The following is a 23,647-nucleotide window of genomic DNA, read 5'->3' on the forward strand; positions in this document are numbered from 1 at the left end:
ATGTATGGAGTCCCATGAATTCTCTCTGGTTTATCTTGGCTACCATTCTTACTGCCTTTTTTTGTAGCCTGAAGAGCCTGTCTGTATAGACAGCTAGCACCCCACCCCATATCTCAATACCATACTGAAGTTGTGGACGTATCACTGCAAAGCTATCGATTCAGGAAAGCTGAGACCCTGTTCAGTAGATACACATTTATACTGATTTTCTTACAGATATGGTCTATATGTTCTTTCCATGACAGGTGTTCAACAATTAACTCCCAAAAATTTGTGTTTGTTTGTGTAGCTAAGGGCCAATTGAGGTGTAGATAGAGTTCTATTTGTATTGTGACTATAGCTAAGTATAAATTGCATTGTCACTGTATTCTTTCTCTTTATGAGTAGCTTATTTGCAGTGAGATAACTTGACAGAAAACTATAATTGATTTATCTACTGTTTGTAGCAGTTTGCATATCATAACCCCAGCTACCACAATATGTGTCATCGCCGTAGCTTATAATCTTGCAGTTTTGGGGTTCAGTTAAATCATTTATGCACACAAGAAACAGAAAATGCCCTGATTTACTTCCTTGGGGCACACCACATTGAAGTTTCTTGTGAGTTGATTTGGCTGTTACCAACTGTTCATTCCTTTTATAAGTTAGCTTGACACACTGTTTTCTGTTTTTCAGATAGGATGTAAGTAGTTGCAAGGCTACCCCTCTAATCCCATATGCTTCTAATTTATGCAATAGAACTGTGTGATTCACATTATCAAAAGCTTTACTCGTATACAGGAAGGTGCCTGTTACCTTGTCTCCTTCATCTAGCTTCTTTAATATCTCACGTATAAAAATTGCTACTGCAGTTACAGTAGATCTTCCTGTTCTAAAACCATGTTGTAGATTGTTAAATAGACTATGTTTGATGAAATATGCCTCAAATTGATTTAATATTACTTTCTCAAATAATTTCACAAGCTCTGAAGTTAATGATATTGGTCTATAGTTTTTCATGTCAGATCTTTTTTCCCTTCTTATACATCAGTAGGATTTCATTGATTTTCAAAAGATCAGGGAATTCTCCATGGCAAAGGGAGATATTTATTAGATGTGTCAGAGGCTTCAATAAGTCTCCTCTGTATTCCTTTACCAGCTTAGGTGAAATGTCATCCCACTCACAAGACATTTTAGATTGAAGTTTTTAAATGATTGCTAGGTGGTCCCTCTCAGTAATGCCATGGCTGAAAAAAGATGGCTAGTTTTTGTAACATTTAAATTGGCTGACCAATCATGTGCTTCAGTTGTGCCCATTGTATTAAACATCTGTATGAATTTCTCACACACTTCTTTTTGGTCATTTGTTATATTGTTGTTTTCTTTTAATGTTATGCTGATGTGTCCATTAGATTGCTGTTTCCCACATTCCTTATACATTATTTTCCAGGCTGTTTTACTAACACAGATTGAGTCACTTATTTGATAGGCTTTGAGGTTAGTCAAGGAATCTCTGTATTTTTTCCAAGCAGTTTGTATTTTGTTAAATAGTATTGTAATTAAGTATCTCTGAAGGGTATTATTACTTTATTACTATATCTTCGTCGTTTACCAGCCATGGCTGGACAGACTGTGTCACATATACAATGTTTATCAACTAACATTTATACAACACCATATACAAAATTTATATTACAAATAAAAGAAAATATTTATGAAGTGCACAAAAACACATAGAACATAGAGAAAATGAAATATAACTAAACAGGAAAGTAAAAATTCATAGTAGCAAATGAAAATACCATAAAGCAAAATGTTTACAAGACCATGTAGATCACACACATAAAGTTTCATTTTGGCAAAATATGTACTTAAAGTAAAACACAAAATTAAATGTACAGCTAACTGAGAACATAAAAAGAAGATTAAATTTAGGCAAAATTATATATAAAACATAACCATATTCATTATTTTGTCCATTCACTAGAACTACTGTTGAGAATCTCTTCCAAGGAATATAGTGGATGTTGTTTCAAGTCCTGAGCAATTTTTTTTCTGAAATAATTCAGGTGGCAGGGATTTCACTTCTGGAGGCAGTTGATTGTACATTTTTAGGGCGACTGTTGGAAAGCTGTCTTGCGTACTTGATAGGCAACACCTTGGCACTTCAAAGTTCCTCTTACAGTGAGTGTCATGATTATGCATTTCTTGTCTTATGCTAAAATTCCTTTGATTTTCTTTTATATAAATAATGCAGAAAAACACATACTGGCTAAAAATAGTCATTATGACTAGCCTGGTGAAAATAGGCTTACAGTGGTCCAGTCTTTTGCTAGAGGATATGATCCTGATGGCTTTTTTTTGTAATAGCAACACATCTTTGCTGCCTGAGGAGTGTCCCCACAACAACAGTCCATAGCTAATGTGGCTGTGGAAGAGTGCATGGTAGACTATTGTGAGAAACTGGCCAGTTATTACCCTCTTCAGCTTCCTCAGGAGGTATATCACACGACAAACTTTGGTGCATACATACGCAGTGTGATCATTCATGGAGAATCTGCTGTCAATCTTGAAGCCCAGCAGTGTGACAGTCTCCATGTTTTCTTGATCTTCAATGATGGTTAGACTGCATATCAAATGTTGGGTTTTTTCCAGTATGCAACAGCCTTTCATGTTCTCTCTCAGTTCACTGATTTGTGGAGGGAAATTCTCTGCTTTGTAATTAATAGCATTATTTACTTGTTTTACTGAAGGATATATTTCATTTAAAGTTTTTAAAAGATGAAAATTATTGGGAGCTGCATAGTATAAATGTTTTAGTAGATATCAAGTAAGATTATTTGATATTAGTCACATTTATTAATGAATAACTTTGTCAACAGCAAATGGTGAGATGCTGGATGCAACTCAAGAGATGATAACTCTGGGACTTTGCAACATTGTTGGGTCCTTCTTTCGCTCAATGCCAGTCAATGGCTCTTTTTCCCGCAGTGCTGTCAACAACTCAAGTGGTGTCAGAACTCAGATGGGTGGACTGTATACAGGTAAGTCCAGCATTAAAAATGTGTGAGAGTTACTTTTACATTGATGAGTCAAAACAACATGATCACCTGCTTAATAGCATGTTGGTCCACTTTAGGACCAATACCACAATTCTTCATGGCACAGATCTGAAAAGTCTTTGGCAGGCTTTTGGCACTATGTGCAACCAAATGTCTATGGCACAGGTCACACAATTAGTGTAAATTATGAGCCAGTGATTAGAAGGACCAAAGCTGGCACCTGATTGCATATACCTCATAGGGGTGTTTCATCGGGCTTTGATCAGGCAAATTTGGTGACCAAGACATCAATGTGAGTTTCCCGACATTCCCCCCTAAACCACTATAGGATGACTGTAAACTTGTGACATATACAGTTATCCTGCTGGATGGTATCATTGCTGTCAAGGAAGGCACTAAGCATGAAGGGATGCAGGTGGCCCGCAGTATGTTCACATAATCCACAGCTGTCATAGCGGATTTGATTACTAACATAGGTCCCACAAAAACCCAGGTGAATGTCCCCCATAGCATAATACTGCCCTCTGGCCTGTGTCCATGGTATGGTGTATTTTTGAGTAGTCATTCACCTTGATGATGGTGTATCCAGACAGCAACACTTTTCTATTAATCCACAGTCAAACCTCATGGATCCTGTGCTCACAGTAATCATAACTGGCAATACTGTTGGGTCCAATATGGGAACACAGAAGAGTTGTCCACTGTAGAGCCCCATGTTCAATAATGTGCCAAAAACATCTTGTATCAGCATTGTACCCTATTGTCAGATCTACAACAGCTTTCCAACTATCCTGCTTTACAGAGCAGACAAGCCCCTGATCTCCATATTTACTGTCATTCAGCCACTTCCCCTAAATGTTCATAAAGTATCATGTTAAAAGCCAACAAGATTTTCCATTTCCAAGATGCTTGTTCCCATGTGCTAGGCTGTAACAATCTGCCCTTTCTCAGAATATAAATAACTGGATAGATAAAAAAATCTACTCACCAAGCAGGGGCAGGAGAAAACACATAGAAAGGGTATTATAGTTTGCTAGATTTTGGAGTCAGTGGCTCCTTCTGCTGGCAGAATGGTTGAAGGGGTAGGAAGAGGGGTGAAGGAAAATTACTGGTGAGGTTTAGGAAAAGGGGTAGGGTTTGGAAAAGATGCCCAGAATCCAGGATTGGAGGAGACTTACTGGACGGTATGAGAAGGAAAAACAGATTGTTGGTGACTGCTCCAGATGATATTTGAAAACTTGAGAGCTTAGAGATGGAAGATAGAGTATATGCAGTACAGAGATTACTGTTAAAATGTCATGCACGAGTCAATAAGAGCAAAACGTTAAGTGCATTATATGTGATAGAGTTGGGAGGGGTACAGAGAAAAATAGACAGGTCAGAAAATGAAAGATGTAGAAAACTAAAAGGGATGAAGAAAGAAATAATTACAGAAAAGAAAAGCTGAGACTGCAGAAATGAGTGTGAGAACCAAGGATACATTGTAGTGCTGGTTTTCACATATGGAGTTCTGAGAAACTGTGTCTGGTGGAAGAATCTGGATGACACCTGTGGTGAAACGGGCACCTAGCTTTTGACTGTCATGTTGTAGAGTATGATCTGCATCAGGATACTGTGTGTTGCCAGTATACACCGTATGCTTATGCCCATTCATCCAAACTGATAACTTGGTGGTAGTCAATCCAATGTAAAAGGCCAAACAGTGTTTAAATAACATCTGGTATATGACATGTCATTTCACATGTGGTCCTCCCTTTGATATTATATGTTTTGCCAGTTGTAGGATTGGTGTAGGTGGTGACAGGAGGGTGCATAGGGCATGTCTTCCAGTGGGGTCAACCACAAAGGTAGCAGCCACAGGTTAGGGATATGGGTGCAGAAAGAGCATAGGGTATAGCAAGGATATTGCAGAGATTTGGGAAGGTGATGAAAAGCTCTTCTAGTTGTGTCAAAATCTCAGACTGAATGGACCTCATTTCTGAACATAATTTTAGGTAGTCATAGCCTTGTCAAAGGAGCTGATTAATACTCTCAAGACCAGGACAGTAGTGACCAGCCTTCTCTCCTATTTTAAAGACACCAATTCAGTTAATTAGTTAGCTGACAGCTTCCAAACGGACACTTCCATGTTGATATGACTGTTAGAAATGATACGTTGTTTACCTCGACTGATGAGCAATCCAACTACCATTGCTGTTGATCATTTTTACACACAATGGGCACTGTAGCAACATCTGATTAGTGATTAACATTGCCAATTAACATTTCCAACTAATATTTTCACTTTAGGGTTTTTTATTTAACTAGGACAACTTAGCTCTGAAAAATATGATGATGTGTAATGAGTGTCACACACTGAACAACATTTTAGATTGATCTGAAGATGGCTCAGTAATGAGCCAAAACCAGTAATGAGTAAAGAAAAATTGTGATATTGACCTAGGACTTTCATTCACACATCTTACATCCATGGTACCCTCACACCTATTAAATGGTGAGACACAGCTTCAATTTATTCATCCATCTTCATTCATTACACATGTTACCAGTATCATGATAGATAGCACAAGTAAATAATGCACAGTACTAATGGAAATAATGTAAGCTAGATAACTCTACTCACAATGGCAAAAACATCAATAGTCAGTTTATGCTAGATAACTGTAAAACATATTAGTATCGATGACAATAAAAACATACAAATATACAGACAAAATGTATGTTCTTCATTTCTTCAGTTCATAAATTCTTCAGTAAGTCTAAGGTTGTTTTTGGTCTGCTACATTAGTTGCTCTAAGTCATACCCAGTTTTAATGAAACTTGTATCACCAGCACAAAGACCAACTAAGCACAATATGATACAGACCATTCACATAAAAGGAAGGTCCAGGCTTGTAATCTTGTGGAACACCTCTTAAAACATTTAGAAATCCAGAGTTTTATTGTAAAAGGTTACTTTTTGATTCCTATTACTAAAATATGATTGTATAAGAGAAAATTCTAAATGTTGAATGACATACTGTCACAGTTTACCTAGCAGAACTTGATGATCAGCATAATCAAATACCTTGTTCAGATCTATCAACAGGGCTTCTACAGATGGTTTTTCTTCAAAGACACTTAAAATTATCGAACAACATCTTTCACCATCAGTGTGTTTGCACTACAAAACAGTAAGTTATTGACAGTTTGTCAGAGTTCCATAAATTTTGTGCACAAGTGTGGCTGACCAATCAGCACCAAATGTCCACTGTGTCTCCTCTGTTAGTGGTGTCATTGTATGTGGAATGGAGGGGCATGGGGTCAACACATTGCTCTCTTGGCCATTGTCAGTTTTCATGAGCTGGAACTGCTACTACTCTGTCTAGTAGCTCCACAATCAGTCTGTGAGGCTGTGTGCATCCCATTCCAGTCCTCCCATCAAGGAACATTCCCTGGCAGTACCAGGAACTGAACCCAAGTCCTCCACATGGCAGTAAGCCATGCTGACCACTCAGCTTCAGAAGCAGGCTAGTCAGACTCCCATCACAACTGAAGTGTTTATAGCTTTTTTGGTGCCTATTATTTTTGAGAAAACTAGTGCAAGGGAATTGGATGGCGCTTATTAACATATAACTTGACACTTTTCTTGTATAAAAGAACTGACTTTTCACATTTCTGGTGTTGAGAGTAATTATTGAGATAGTTAAGCTAACTGGAAAGGATAAGGTCATAAAATTCCAGTTTATCAGAAAACAAAGTGGTTGTAATATAGTGCTTATTACCTTTTTGGTAACAAAATTTGACAGTCAGCAGATATTATATGTTTTTTAGTTGCTCAGCTTTCCTAATGTTACCGTACTGTCAGTGACAACACTTTTTACATCTACATTTACATCTACTTATCACTCTGCTATTCACAATAAAGTTTCGGCCAGAGGGTTCAATGAAACACTTCAAGCTGTCTCTGTAGCGTTCCACTCTCAAATGGCATGCAGGAAAAACGAGCACTTAAATTTTTCTGTGTGAGCCCTGATTTATTTTATCATGATGATCATTTATTGCTATGTAGGTGGGTGCCAACAGAATGTTTTCACAATTGGAGAAGAAAACTGGTGATTGAAATTTCATGAGAATATCCCGTCGCAATGAAAAACACCTTTATTTTAATGATTGCCACTCCAATTCACATATCATGTCTGTGGCACTATCTCCCCTATTTTGCAATAATACAAAATGAGCTGGCCTTCTTTGTACTTTTTCGAGGTCATCCGTCAGTCCCCCCTGATGCGGATTCCACACCGCACAGCAATACTCCAGAACAGAGCAGAAAAGCATTGTGTAAGCAGTCTCTTTAGTAGACTTGTTGCACCTTCTAAGTGTTCTGCCAATGAATTGCAGTCTTTGGTTTGCTCCACCCACAACATTATCTGTGTGATCATTCCAATTTAGGATATTTGTAATTGTAACCCCTAAGTATTTAGTTGAGTTTACAGCCTTCAGATTTGTGTAACTTATCACATAATTGAAATTTAGTAGATTTCTTTTAGTACTCATGTGAATAACTTCACACTTTTCTTTATTCAGGATCAATTGCCACTTTTTGCACCATACAGATATCTTTCTGCTCACATGAACAATGATGTGTCATTTTCATCCAGTTGTCTGAACGACCTAGAATCTTCTATACATTTCTCAGTGGTAGACTTATCTTTCTGGTGAATAACCTACATTTCAATAAATTAATCAAGAAGTGATTCATATTGTCTTCGTAATGTCAGCAGTATCACCAGTGACTGTTACTTTTACCCAGTTCTCCAGTAACACCATTCGTGACAGCCTATTGCATTTATTGTTTGATTGCAGATTATGAGATATTGTATGTGATTTATAACTGTTTTATGTATTCTGATTTTTTTTATTGAAACTAATGAAGTCTATATGTTTCATTGGACTTTGATTTTTCATAAAGGATCGTTACTGAAGGTCTTATCTTGAGGCTAGAAGAAACCACCAATGTATACATTAATTGATTGAGTCACTGATTTATTTATTCATCCACATTGCAATATACACTGTATAGATGTTTTTAGTGGTTGATATAATACTTCCTATTGAAGTACATGTTTTCTTACATTTTTATAGTTCTTATATTTAATCACTTAGCATGTCTCAACATCATATACTGTTATGTAATACATCTTGTTGGACATACAGTTACATATTGCAGTTTAAGAGATTATATTAGATTCAGTTTTTGTTCCATGGATCCAAAAATGAGATGATTCTCATGAGTGGGGAAAATGTCAGGAAGTATAACATAAAAAACACAGAACATTTGAATATAATACACACCTCCCTGATCATTTGTCAGGAGATAGTCAATATCTGTGAATACATTACAGTAAACTGGAACTGCTAATATTTACAGAATTAATACACTGTCAGAATGAAAAATAGTTATGCACTCTTAATTGATTGACTGTTGTGACCAAGTGCTGTCAAAACTGAAATCTAACAGACATTTTTACATAAATTCGGCTAAAAGTTCCTATTAAGATATCCATCTATAAAGTAGAAGGAGTGGTCTACCAAGAAGTCTTCCAGACTGTGTTTAAACTGTGCTTTATCTGAAACCAAGTTTTTAATGGTTGCTGGCAATTTATTGAAAATGTGTGTTCCTTAATACTGGACACCATTTTGGACCACAATTTGTGAGTTTATGTCTTTATGAGAGTGTTCTTCTTCCTAGTATTGATACTATGTATTGAGCTATTGGTTGGAAATAGAGACATACTATTTGTCACAAACTTTATTAAGGAATAAGTATGCTGTGAAGCAGTGGTTAGAATACCCAGTTACGTGAACAGGTTTCTACACGATGTTCTTGAATTTACACCACAAATGAGTCTTATTACATGCTTTTGTACTCTAAAAACTTACCCGAGAATATGATCCCATATGCATAATAGAATGAAAGTGAGCAAAGAATGTAAGTATTTTGTATCTATATCTCGTATATCTGACACCATTCCCATTGCAAATACAAACCTGTTTAGGTGCTTCAACAGTTCTGTGGTATACTGTTCACAAACAAATTCATTATCAAGTTGAAATTCCAGAAATTTAACATTGTCAATCTCTTCTGTCTGAATGTTTACATATGTTATACACATGCTGGAAGGAAATCTCTTACAGGTTCTTAACTGCACATAGTGGCTCTTTTCAAATTTTAATGACTGTGAATTAGATTTAAACCATTTACCAGTATCAGTGAAAATTTGATTAGCAGCCATTTCTAAATCTGCACTTGACTTTCTATTTATTGCAATGTTTGTATCATCTGCAAACAAAACAAAAATAGCATCTGGCACTGTAACAGACAAGACGTCATTAATGTACACAAGAAAAAGTGACAGACTCAAGATGGAGCCTTTAGGAGCACCATATTTAATTAATTCCCAATCAGATGAAGACTGATTGCTTACTATATGTAGGTATTTCACAATGATACCCTTCATTTCCTGTTAGTCTGGCAAGGCTTGAATCATTTTGCAGCATTGCTGCTGACATCATAATATTCTAATTTATTTAAGATAATGCAGTGATTCACACAGTCAAAGGCTTTTTGACAGCCATAGAAACTCCAGTAGCCTCTAATTGTTATCCAATGAATTAAGTACATTCTCACTGTACATGTAAAAAGCCTTCTCTATATCAGAACCCTTAAGGAACCCAAACTGTGATTTGGACAATATATTTTTTGCAGTCAGATGCTTAGAAAGATGCTTGAACACCTTTATAAATATTTTTGCAAAGTCTGGGAAAAGTGAAATTGGTCAAAAGTTTGACAGTATTTCTTTATCGCCCTTCTTGTAAAGAGGCTAACTTCAGCATATTTTAGCCAGTCTGGAAATCTTCTGCTGACAAGAGATTGATTATACAAATAATCACTATATCCCATATTGTTTTTATTTTCTGCCTGATGTAATTATCTTTTTCTCATAATAAAACTGCTTATATTTCTGGATTTCTTGCTTCATGCTTCAATATTTTGCAGTTTGTAAGCGCTTTTTTTTTTTTTTTTTTTTTTTTTTTTTGAGACTCGAGGACTTCATTTGGAAGTGGACCTCTTTGAAGGCGCAAACACTGCATCTACCCTTTTCAAAGCCACATTGGCACGTGCTAATAACACTGTTCCTAACTAGGTGTTCATTAACTCTAGCATGCATTTATTTTTTCTAGTATTTTAGAGAAACTGTTAATAATAAACAGGATGGTAGTTAGTGAACTCAGTCTTATCACCCTTTTTGTATAGGGGCTTGTCAATGGCATACTTGAGTCTTTCACGAACAATGCCTTGTTGAATTGAGCAATTAAAAATATCATTTATCCATAGATCTAAATACTTCATTAAATTATTAGATGCATTATCCACCCCTTTGGAATTCTTACTTTTTAGAGACCAGATAACCATTTGAATTCCTCTACAGTGACAGGATAACATAAACAATTTGATAGTTCTTCTCACTCAAAAGTATTCTGTTCTGTTAGAAGGCTGTTCTTGATGAGTTTATATTTTGTTTGTAGTATTACACTGCAAAACTGGATCAACCAGGGTACCATTACTTACTGCTTTGGATCTCATGGACAAATGAAATGAGCTGAGTTTCATAAAAGCAGTATTAGTAGAATTCATGTTGACTTTGACAGGGGAGACATTTGCTCTTTAAGACTGTTACAATATACAAGCATAAAATGGGTTCCATAATTTTATAATGAGTGACCTGTTGAACACCTCTTGAAAATAGGAATGATGGTGCATTTTTCCAACCCTTGATTGCTGCAGTAACCTATGGTAAACTGTTGTGAGAAAAGGAGCTACTTCTGTCATATAATACTAGATTTTTTGCATAAGTTAATAGCATTTTTTCATAAATTCAATAATCCCAACTGATACACCTGACTTTAATCATCAATAATATAGTCTCCTTCACTGTTTATAATAGTCTGCCAATGTTGGATAACTTTCAATGCTGCAACAGTAGAAATTTTGTGGTTTTGACGCAAAGAACTCATCCAACCAGGTCTGGAGTGCCTTTTCATCTGGAAAGGAGGCTCATTGAAGGCTGTTAAACAGAAGCAGAAAAAGTGTAAATCTAAGAGTGTGATGTCAAGTGAATGACATGTGTGTGGAATGACTTCCCAACCCATCTTCTGTACAGCACTTTTTGACAGTGTAGCAGAATGCAGGCAGGTGTTATCATGGAGTAACATCATTTCACATAGTCTTTCTGGTGAAACCCACTGATTTTTGTGATTTTGGCTTAGAGCATGAGGTACCCATACAACCAGCTTTCAAACCTTCCCCATTGTATGCAAATGGGGCAGGATGGTGGAATGATCACAGTTCATCACACATGCCAGTTCTTGTGTACACTGACACGGACATTGTGGATTAATGCATTTACACAGTCTTCATGAAACCCCAAAGTTCTTCCTAAACATGGAGAATCACTAATGTCAAAACAATACTCCTTAAAACAAGAAAACCAGTTTCTTGCTATGCTTTGTCAAGGGGCATTATCCCCATACATAGCATAAATTTTTCTGGCTGCTTCTGCTGCTGTCACCCCTCTACTGAACTCAAACAGAACAATATATCAGAAATGTTCTGATTTCTCCATTGGCACTCCATTTTCTAGTGCCCACAACTCCACTCACTACCTCCAAATGACAAAATGACAATACATTAACTCAAATAGCAACAGTCAAGTACAAATAAAAATGACAATTGATGAATAAACCCATAGCAACTGAAATACCAACATTCAAAAACACTATGAACTTATGCACCTACCTAATACATACATCATGATTCACAAATATATGCAAATACGCACATCAAAAAAAGTTTTGCATCACCCCCGTTCCCATAATTCCTGAAGATAGACGTTGACTGTGGATATTATATCACAGACACAATCCCTTTGACTGTTCAGAGATTTCACTAAACCCACCCAAAGGTGTAAACAACAATGCATGAACAGTGCCTATGAGATGGAGGTGGTCCTACAGCCAATTAGTTGCAGTCATTACACCAGGAAGGAAGTACACGGCTTGTGTTGTCTGTAGTTCAACCATGCCTGGACGGTCAATACTGCAGTTTTATCGTGTCTGCATTGTTACTCTGTGCCAGGAAGGGCTCTCAACAAGGGAAGTGTCCAGGCGTCTCAGAGTGAACCAAAACGATGTTGTTTGGACATGGAGGAGATACAGAGAGACAGGAACTATCAATGACATGCCTCGCTCAGGCCACCCAAGGTGGATGACCGCTACCTATGGATTATGACTCAGAGGAACCCTGACAGCAACACCACCATGTTGAATAATACTTTTCGTGCTGCCACAGGACGTCATGTTATGACTCAAACTGTGTGTAATAGGCTGCACGATGCACGACTTCACACCCAACATCCATGGCAAGATCCATATTTGCAACCATGACACCATGCAGCATGGTACAGATGGGCCCAACAACCTGCCGAATGGACTCCTCAGGATTGGCATCACATTCTCTTCACCGATGAGTGTCGCATATGTCTTCAACCAGAGAATCATCGGAGATGTGTTTGGAGGCAACCCTGTTAGGCTGAACGACTTACACACACTGTCCAGAGAATGCAGCAAGGTGGAGATTCCCTGCTGTTTTGGGGTAGCATAGTGTGGGGCTGATGTACGCAGCTGGTGGTCATGGAAGGCACCATAACGGCTGTACAATATGTGAATGTCATCCTCCGACCGATAGTGCAACCATATCGGCAGCATATTGGCAAGGCATTTGTCTTCATGGATGACAATTCATGCCCCCATTGTGCACAAAGATACATTTAAGATAAAGTAAAACAATAGAAGCTCCTACATATCAAAGTACCTTTTTCATGTTGTCAAAATACTGTTAAGTATGTAGGTTACATTTTCCATATCTTGTGTTCACAATGAATATTATGATGAGTGGCATGTCATTTGTGTAACAGTGCCACATATTTTGTTAAAATAATACTTTTAAGGCTGCATTTTGCTGGTTTGCAGACATATATTTGATTAATTAATCTAATGTAATCAGATAGATAAAAAAAATCTGCTTATCAAGCAGCAGCAGGAGAAAACACACATATAGAATCTACTTTTTTTCGTTTATAAACACACTCTCTAAAATGAAATTACATAAAAATTAAAATTTAAAACAATCATACTTCCCATACAGCAGCAAATTTACAAAAAGTCATAGTTATGAACTAGATCCGTCAAGTTACATCTCCCATTCCATTTTCACTTTCTGTTTGATATGTTATTGGTTTTCTAATCTAGTTGTTTCTATAACCTATATTTACTTGTGCTGCCACTGCCATAGTTCTATAGACTATTCCTTGGCTCTTTCATTCCTGCCTTAATTATTTAATTACAGCATTTGACCTCAAATATCAACATCCAATATTTTACATGGTTACTCTACTCCAATCGAAAAGTAATGCTATTACACAATATGTTTAAATGGTAGTATTTTTTATTGTTTCTGTCAATCATATGGGCGTTTCTAGAAACCTAATAACTCAGCATTTTTATTCATTCCAGGAATACTTGTAATTATGGCTCTCAGTCTTCTGACTCCACATTTTTACTACATCCCAAAGGCTACTCTGTCATCAGTTATTATCTGTGCAGTTATATTTATGATTGAAGTAGATATTCTTCCTTCATTATGGCGATCAAACAGTAAGTTTTATCTTATTAACAACTTATAGTTTTACAGTGTTTAACAATACACATTACTGCTACAATGAATTAGTTCTGACTTATTTCATATGGAAAATTAATGTTTATGGTCTGATGTGCTTTCTAGATATGAGATATAATTTTAACTTCAGCACTTCTCTGTTGCCATCTTCAGATCTATGTTTACATAATTACAAACTCTTCTCCTTCAGTACAGTAAGTGGTGCTCTACACAGTAAGTCCATGTTGGTATCGTGAGCTACACTAGAAGTTAGCATGTCAATTTTAAAATAACAATTATGTACATACACAGTATTGGACCAGTTACAAGTGCTCTCATTCACCACCACTTTTCAACTCGGCATAATAACTAGTATGTACGTAGCTATTATTTTGAAACTGACAGGATGACTTCTAGTCCAGCTCATGATACCAACACAGAGATACATTGTAGAGCACTACTCATTGTACTGAAGGAGAAGATTGAATAATGATGTTAACATAGATCCAAAGATAGCAATGGAGAATTGCCAAACCCAGTAATCTATATGAATAAATGATTTTAGCAGTCCTGGCAGTTGAAAATTTATTCAGTGTTCATTAAGGATACAGGGTACTTACAAATGATGGAAAAATTGAAATTTTTTATGACTTTTTTAATGAAAAATGACCTATATATGCCAAATTTTAAAGCTACAATCATGTATACCAGCCCCTTTATTTCTGTTACAGAAACCAGTATTATTTTGAAAAGAACTGTGAACTTTCTGTTTCCAGTGATTATATGTATGGTACATTGTATATGTTGGTAACAGTGCAGGTTTCTAGTGTCTGTAAATGCTTATCTTTGCTACTATTTACTTTTGTTTCGCTGAAGCAGTTTGTTCACGTGTTTCTGAATTGTTTGTTGCCCAAGTGCTACACATATATATGGAAGTACATATCCTTTAGTGTGCAATAAATATGAACTATGCCACACATCAAGAAATTCATTAAAAGGAAATTCTGTGGTAACCAGTTCACAGACAAAGCAAGCCACACTGTTGAAAGTAACCTACGTATCAGTTCTTAAGGGAAGAAACTCCCACATGGCATGCCTCCTGGTGATTCAATTTTTTGTATTAACAGTCAAGCTGTTGGTAGCAAATTTGTTGTTGTTGATGTGGGCACCTTATCTTCTTTAATAAAGGAAGTGGACTGAGCAAGGTGGCACAGTGGTTAGCACACTGGACTTGCATTCAGAAGGATGACAGTTCAATCCCGCGTCCGACCATCCTGATTTAGGTTTTCCGTGATTTCCCTAAATTGCTTCAGGCAAATGCCAGGATGGTTCCCTTGAATGGGCAGGGCCGACTTCCTTCCCTAACCTGATGAGACTGATGACCTCGCTGTTTGGTCTCCTCCCCCAAACAACCCAACCCAAAGGAAGTGGCGAAACGTAAACAATGTGATAGTGTAGGCCGACTGGAAATAACTGAACAACAAAGTAGCAGGAAGGGTTTAGTATCAAAATTAGTTGTTCTGTGTAGATCCTGTAGTAAATGTACCTCGAAAATGACTTCGAACATTGTGCATAATTCATACTATGTGAATTTGAAGCTAGTGTATGCAATGTGTGCAATAGGAAAAGGAAAAAAGGCTGCTCAAACGTTCTGTGATTTGATGGGCCATCCTCCTCCTCCCAGTAGGTCCAGCAAGTACATGAAAATACTTTTAGGCACCCTGACAGTTGCGTCTAAAGCATGTATGAAATGTGCAGTAGAAGAAAATGTAAATATTGGGGCAACCAAGGACATTCCTGTTGCATTTGATGGTACATGGCAATGTAGAGGACATTGTTCCTTGAATGGTGTTGTAAGTGCTACTTCTCTGGAGAATGGAAAAGTTGTTGATGTTGAGTGCTTATCTAAGTACTGCCACATCTGCCATGGTAACACTGAAGGACATATTGAACATCAGTGTTCTAAGAATTATGATGGTTACTGTGGAGGTATGGATTGTGATGGAGCTACAAAAATATTTCAGAGGTCGGTGCCTGTTTATAACATTAGATATACAAAGTACCTAGGCGACGGGGACTCTAAAGCTTTCAATAAAATTAATGAGTTCAATGTTTATGGTGATACCTTGGTAACAAATCTGGAGTATTGTGGACATGTGCAAAAGAGGATGTGTGCTAGATTGGGGACACTATAGAGAGAAATGAAAGGAAAGTTGCTATCTGATGGAAAACTCCATCTGGCCGAGGCAGATTGACAGAAACTGAAATAGACCTTCTTCAGAGTTATTATGGACTGGCCATTAGATGAACTGCACCTCTGAATGATGTTACAGCAATGAGAAAAGCTGTATGGGCCACCTACTTTCAAAAGTTATCTGCAGATGACCACCCTGTTCATGGACTTTGCCCTAAAGGAGCAGATTCTTGGTGTGGTTACCAAAAATCAAAAGAAAGTGGTCAAATATACCATCATAAGCATTCTCTTCCTGATTCTGTTATGAATCAAATAAAACCAATTTTAGAGGCCTGAGTGACCCTGTTTTGCTTAGTAAATGTCTTCATGAGGGCACTCATAATACAAATAAGAGTTTTAACCATTGCATATCAGAAAGATAACCCAAGAATGTTTTTATAGGACTAAATACATTAAAAGTTGGAGTACTAGATGTAGTGATATGTTTCAATGGTGGATTGATAGGAAGGTTGGAAGTCCTGAGAAATTTAGGCATAAAATGTGGCTCTAATATGGAAGATCAATTGCTTGCGTGTGACAGACAACAGGTGCATGAAGCTAAAAGATTCGCTCTTCAACTTACTAAAGAAGCAAGAAGTGCTAAAAGAAATGCCAAGAGGAATCTTGAAGATGAAGAAATGCTGCAGGATGAAGACTATGCTTCAGGAATGTTCCGAGGCACAGTTTAATTGGACTCATATCTTCATTCACAATTTCCCACAAGTTTTATTTTGCAGAATTCAGGTACAAATGTTTCGTAAAGTTTATAAAGCTTTGCTCTAATGTTTTTCTGTAGCTGTCAATAGTTCATACTTATATAGTAGACCTAAGCTTTTATTAGGAAAAAAATTATAAAAATTAAAATGTAAGATGTGATATTTTTTATCCTTGTAATATATGTAATAGGTGAAATTAAATAGGTCTAGTACCTCACCCATCATGTCATGCATATCTGGTAAAAACCTGAATGTATAATATTGGGTTACATGGTACCTCAATTTGAGGAAGCATGTTGAAAGAAAAATTGCATCAATTTCTTTGTAATTTTTTAATAACCCTAAGCAGGTTCAAAAATATTCAAAATACTTTAATTTGCTTAGAAAGTGTGCTGCATTACCTGATATCAACAAAAAATCTGTAAAATATATACATTATAAACAGTGCTTGAAAGAAATACGTGTTGATTTTTACATAATATTGAGCCGGAAAAGTACCCTTTATCCTTAACAACACAATAATTTAAAAGACAGAATAGCATAATGGCTCATGCTAATATTCCATAGGATTTTGCTGTACATGGAATGGAAAAAAAGGAATTCAAAATTATTTATATAAAGGAAAGTCTAGTTAAGATTTTGAGAACAATTATATTCTGCATCTATGCTAATTATTTTTTATGATTCTGGTTTTCAGAGAGAGATCTCATCCCCTTATTTGTGACATTCATTGCATGTCTATGGCTTGGAGTTGAAATTGGAATTGTTATTGGAATTGCAGTTGACATTGCTATTCTCCTGTACTTCAATGCTAGACCACGTGTCACAGTGGAAAAACTGAAGGTTTGTCTATATTATTAGTAGTTTGTGTTCCCACTTTCGAATTCACATTCAGATTTTTTATTTGCTGTTGGCCACTTGTAGTAGCATAGGTTTTACACTGATGACATGATAGCTACAATATCAATCACTATATTAATTAATTTTCACATTACATCTACAAATTATTTATCCTACATTAACCAAATGTGCAGAATTGCAATCATAATCTTAAAATTCAATTTCTGAACTACAAGTAGCCAATCCAGGTGTGGCCATGAACTGTAGAATGGACTATCTGTTAACCAGTTCTACAAGTTACTTTTAAAATCATGAACCAAAGTTAGTGTCCAGTCCCTAATGAATAAGACAGGAACTGAAATTGAGGGTAGCAAAGCAAAAACTGAAATGCTTAACTGTGTTTTCAAATGTTCCTTTTAAAATGAAAATGCAGGAAAATTGCACCAATTTAATTCCTGTGCCTCTAAAAGCTGAGTGAAATTAGAATTAATGTCAGTGGTATTGAGAAACAGCTGAAACTGTTAAAACTGAACAAAGCTCTAGAGCCCAAAGGAATCGCTATCAGATTCTACACTGAATATGCAGCTGAGTTAGCCCCTCCTCTAACTATAATCTATTATAAAAACGGTGCCCAGTAGTTGAAGAAAGCTCAGGTCACACCCATCTACGAGAAGGATAATAGAAGTGATCCATAAAACTACCATCAAATATCCTTGGCACTGATTTGTTGTAGAATCTTAGAATATATTCTGAGCTCAAACATAATGAGGTATTTTGAACAGAATGACCTCATCCATAGCAACTGGCATGGATTTCAAATACATTGGTCATTTGAAACCCAACTCGCACTTTTCTTATGTGAAACCATTGGATCAAAGTAGTCAAGAAGATACAGTATTTCTTGCTTCTCGAAAACAGTTTGACTCAGTACCACACCTACACTTATTGTCAAAGGTTCAATCATATGGGTATCAAGTGAAATCTGTGACAGGATTTAGGACATTTTGGTAGGGAGGACACAGCACATTATCTTGAATGGAGAGTAATCTGCAGATGCAGAAGTAACTTCAGGTGTGCCCCAAGAAGTGCTTCTGTTCATGTTGTATGTTAATGACCTTGCAGCCAATATCAATAATAACCTGAGAAATTTTCCTGATGATGCGGTTATCAATAATGAAGTATTGCCTAAATGAATCTGCAGAAATATTCAGTATAATGTAATTCGATAGATAAAAAAATCTATTCACCAAGTGGTGGCTGAAGAACACACATACAAAAAGGTTTAAGATATGCAAGCTTTCAGAGCCAGTGGCTCTAAGTTAAACTTTTTTGTATGTGTGTGTTCTCCTGTTGCCACTTGATGAGTAGATTTTTTTGTCTATCCAGATACATCATATTGTCAAAAATTGATTATCTTCATTGCATACATATTAGGTCAGATCTTTATAAGGTTTGAAAGTGGTGCAAAGATTGGAAACTTGCTTTAAATGTTCAGAAATGTAAAATTGTGCACTTCACAAAATGAAAAAAAAATGTAGTATCCTATGACTATATATCAGTGAGTCAACTCATACAATACCTGGGTGTAACACTTTGTAGAGATATGAAATATAATGATGACATAGGCTCAGTTGCGGATAAAGCAGTTTATTGGTTGAATGCTGGGAAGTGCAATCAGGCTATAAAGGAGATTGCTTACAAATCACTTGTGTGATGTATTCTAGAATACTGCTCAAGTGTGTGGGACCTGTACCAAATAGGACTAACATGGAATATTGAACATACACAGAGAAGAGCAGTACAAATGGCCACAGGTTTGTTTGACCCACGAGAGAGTGTTACCAAGATTCTGAAAAAACTGAACTGGCAGACTCTTGAGATAGGCACAAATTAACCCAACAAAGGCTACTAAACAGATTTCAAGAACCAGCTTTAAATGATGGCTTTAGGAATATGCTACAACCCAATACATAATACTCACATAGGGATCATGAAGACAAGAATGGAGGGATTCAAACAATCATCCTTCCCACACTCCGTACATGAATGGACTGGGGACAAATATAATGACTTTTACAATGGGACATACCATCTAACATGCATTTCAAGTTGGTTTGCAGAGTGTAGATGTAGCTGTAGATCAGGCCTTATCACTGTCAATATTTTGATCTTAGCAAATAAAGGACAGTAGTGCTCCCTTTGACTGACATTACACATTATTTGTAGCACCTCTTTCTCAATTAGTAGTTCATCACTGACATGACATGAGTGACCCCACAGCAACAGCCCATAACATATGCAAGACTGAAAAAGTCTAAAGTAAGCTGTCCTAAGATATTTTTTACTTACTAGATTAGCTAATTTCCAAATGAGACAGGACACTCATGATATCTGACATTTTTAATGTGGGGTTGCCAGTTTTGTTGGGATCAACGTGTTCAGATTTTGATTCTATGTCTTTAGCTACTCTCAGCTGCAGATGCTGAGGTTTCTCTGGATTATACAGTAGTTTTTTTAGATGAAAACAAGCTCGGCATTAAGGAAAGAGTGTCCTGAGAATTCTGGTGCAACCTTGGCATATCTTGATCTGTGGTGATTAAAACTGTATCATCCACATCACTGATAACTGCCTGAAGCTCAACATAATGTTGCAAATTGTTAATTGCAACAGTGAAGAAGAATGGTACAAGGGCAGACATGATTTCTTTATGGAACAATGCCTATTTTGAATTAACACTAATTTCTCCCGTTATTTAGATAAGAGTCAATTATGCTAGTGCTGTATTATTTATTCCATAATACTGTAGTTTGACTAGTAAGATGACAAACGGATACAGGCAAATGCCTTACACAAACTGCATAGCTCAAGAGGGTCCATATTCTTATTTTCAAATGCAATTAATGTCTGACGAATAATTTCAAGAACTGCGGAAGTGGTATTTTTCCTTGTTGAAACTCATGTTGTCTATTAGAAAGAAGGTTATGTTTTTTCAAAGTAGTTACTAAGCTTTTTGTTAAAAATTGCTTCAGATATTTTGGATAAGAGTGCAACAACAGACATGGTCTGTAGTTCTCAGGAAGATGCTTTTCCCCCTTTTAGTATATGGTATAGATATAACTTTTGAAATTTTGTGCTGGTTGGGAAAAACTCCAAATTCTAGACATTTATCCATAACAAAAGCAAGTGGTTTGCAAACAATGAATATTTTCCTTTTTATTGTGTAGCAGTTTTGATCCCAATGGAATTCATGCCCTCTAAGAAGATGATCAGCAAGTATATTAGTTGCTGATATGTTCAACTAAGTGTGGGACAGAGTTTAGATATCAAAAGGGACCAAAGACAGATGCTTGACGCTTTTAGGAAGGTGGAATGACAGTTTCAAAAGTGGCGCCGACCCCTCGTGCCACTTTATATCACTCGATCCAGGGGCAGGCTGGAGCTGCTATGAGCTGCCCAACTCACTTTCCACACATGCTTTATTTTGGCCATCTCTGACTGAATGATGCCAGGGGCTGCAATTGTGCCTATGTAAGCATAAAACTGTGCCAGCCCAGTTGGTCAGTGGTTTTTACTCCTGATAACAATGGTGGAAATAACCTTCGGAAGCTCAATAATTTTATTTGAACTGATGCAGCTTGAAAACTGAGAAGATTTTATTAGAATTGAATTCTGTTGTATTATATCCAAAGGAACCTTGTATTTATTCAGCATTCCTTCTATATAATTTTCATGCGCAACTTGTTTGGTAAGTTTAAGTATGGTTTTATAATGTTGTTTATATTTCAGGCATTCTTCATAAAAAGTACCATACTACACTGTGCCACATTTGTAGTTCTTTTTATGCATTTTGTCCAGTGGAACCTTCTTTTCACTGATACCAGTGATGTAATCAGTGTACCACTTAACATTTTTACATTTTCCATTTGGTTTAGTACTGTTTTAGTACTTTTCAGTGGTAAGCAATTGTACCATAAGTCAATAGATATCTGAAAGAAATTATTAGAAAGAGTTTCAGCAGGTTAAATACCTACATAATATTCATAAACAAAGTCCCAGTTTGCATTTCTGAGGCAGTCCATGCATAACTTAAAACATTCCTCTTTCTGACCTCTACCCATGTCATGCTTGACTTCTTGTCTGCAGCCACATAATCTGTATCTTACTGTGCATGAAGGTACTTGAGGTGTAGTGGATCAATCTGTGGAACATTCCTCTGCTATGTTAACAGCATATATGTATCCTGAGAAATTAACTATAATACTGAAACTTCCTGGCAGATTAAAACTGTGTGCCCGACCGAGACTCGAACTCGGGACCTTTGCCTTTCGCGGGCAAAGGTCCCGAGTTCGAGTCTCGGTCGGGCACACAGTTTTAATCTGCCAGGAAGTTTCATATCAGCGCACACTCCCCTGCAGAGTGAAAATCTCATTCTGGAACTATAATACTGTCTGAACAGGCATTCTGACATGTAGGTTTATCATTTGTAAAATATAAATTTAATGATCTGAAGAGGTTTAAATATTTGTAAAATATAAATTTAATGATCTGAAGAGGTTTAAATATGTTTTTGAGTTAGGCCTACCTGAGGCTGTCAATTCTATGTTGAAATGACCACATATTGCAACATCTGCTGTGAGTTTTAAAATTTTTTTCATTTTTTGTTCAAATTTCTCAAAAAAATAAATTAACATCACCATTTAGAGATCTAAACAAACTAACAGTTATGATATTCTGGTTGATCAGTCTTTTACAACTAAATTCTCCATATGATTCATAAGAGTATGACCTTCTATCTGTATTACAAAGTTTTATATATTGTCCGATAGATACTGCAACCCCATTTTTGTCCCACCTCTCTACATTATAGCTGCCAGAATGTACTCATTAGCTATAAAAAATCTACTTCATTTTCTGTAACTCAATGTGCTGAGACACAACTCATCATTTTTTATCTTGCAAAAGTGTTCTACCTCTAATAATTTATAGCTATTACAGTGAATGTTGACTTGCATGAGGAAAAGATATTTGCATTTGTTTTGTTTTCTCTCTAAGCCATTAGGAACCTGAGTTTTACATGAAGTATTTGCACTCTGGCTCTGGAACTAACAGCTTACAATTATCTCTAAAAAAAAGACTGGATGCTCACTCACTGAATAATTTGCTGAACATAACATATTTGTAATACAATATAAGAGAGATAGCTACTTACCATAAAGAAGACATTTTAAGTTGCAGACAGGCACAGTTACAAAATAATTGCACAAAGCTTTCAGCCACAACCACCATCAGTAAAAGAGAACACACAGCATTCATACACATAAGCAAACACACCTCATCACACACACATGACCACCAACCCTGGCCCTGGCATATAATACACTAGTTAATTTCCTCCTGTAATTGTGTGCCAAAAAGAGCACATTGTATTTATTACTGTATGGACTTTTATTTCAATTGTGTTGCAAAGTGCAAGAAATTTTTCGGTTTTATTGACTGTGTTCTTGCACTGCACTTTGTTGACATGTTTATTAGACTGCATCAGATCAGCCTGAATATTTTAGATATTACATAAAATGTACATCTAAAAGAAGAAATGCTCATGAAATGTAGTAAAAACAGAAAGGGCAATGGATCACTCAACCCAGATATAAGAATTTCAATTGAAGTGGCATTCAAAATATGCAGACAGACAATGACTTATAATGAAGCACACCCTCATCCCCTTTTCTTTTTCTATTCAAGGGAAATCATCTATTCACATATTTGTTCCATTGACCTATTCATGGGGATTAATGTTTAAATATAGAATAAGTGAAGAAATACAACAGCAAAAGGAAATAGCTATTTCACAGTGTATTTGTACATGACATAATAAATAATTATTGTAAATGTTAGTATACCATATTATTAAAGAAATATTTTAACTCTGCTCTGCCTTTGTGCTTAAATGGCTGTACAAAAATTTTGCAATCCACGGGATAATCCCTTATTTGATGAACATTTCCACTTTTTTAGTCACGGTCTTGAGCTCTTGGTTGACTGGTTATCTACTACTGGTAC

At 36.3% G+C, this 23,647-nt stretch overlaps 1 protein-coding gene across 2 annotated transcripts in view; it reads left to right on the top strand.

Moving 5' to 3' along the window:
- The window catches only part of LOC124777586 (sodium-independent sulfate anion transporter-like), a 314,736-nt gene that overhangs the window by 272,420 nt on the left and 18,669 nt on the right, over nucleotides 1-23,647 (top strand). For both annotated transcript variants that reach the window (XM_047253041.1, XM_047253042.1), the window contains exons 7-9: nucleotides 2,862-3,023; nucleotides 13,656-13,796; nucleotides 17,444-17,589. In XM_047253041.1, the coding sequence (XP_047108997.1) occupies nucleotides 2,862-3,023; nucleotides 13,656-13,796; nucleotides 17,444-17,589 (449 nt within the window). The remainder of the gene's footprint in view (nucleotides 1-2,861; nucleotides 3,024-13,655; nucleotides 13,797-17,443; nucleotides 17,590-23,647) is intronic.

The sequence above is a fragment of the Schistocerca piceifrons genome, chromosome 2 (assembly GCF_021461385.2).
Source record: "Schistocerca piceifrons isolate TAMUIC-IGC-003096 chromosome 2, iqSchPice1.1, whole genome shotgun sequence".
Classification (NCBI taxonomy): domain Eukaryota; kingdom Metazoa; phylum Arthropoda; class Insecta; order Orthoptera; family Acrididae; genus Schistocerca; species Schistocerca piceifrons.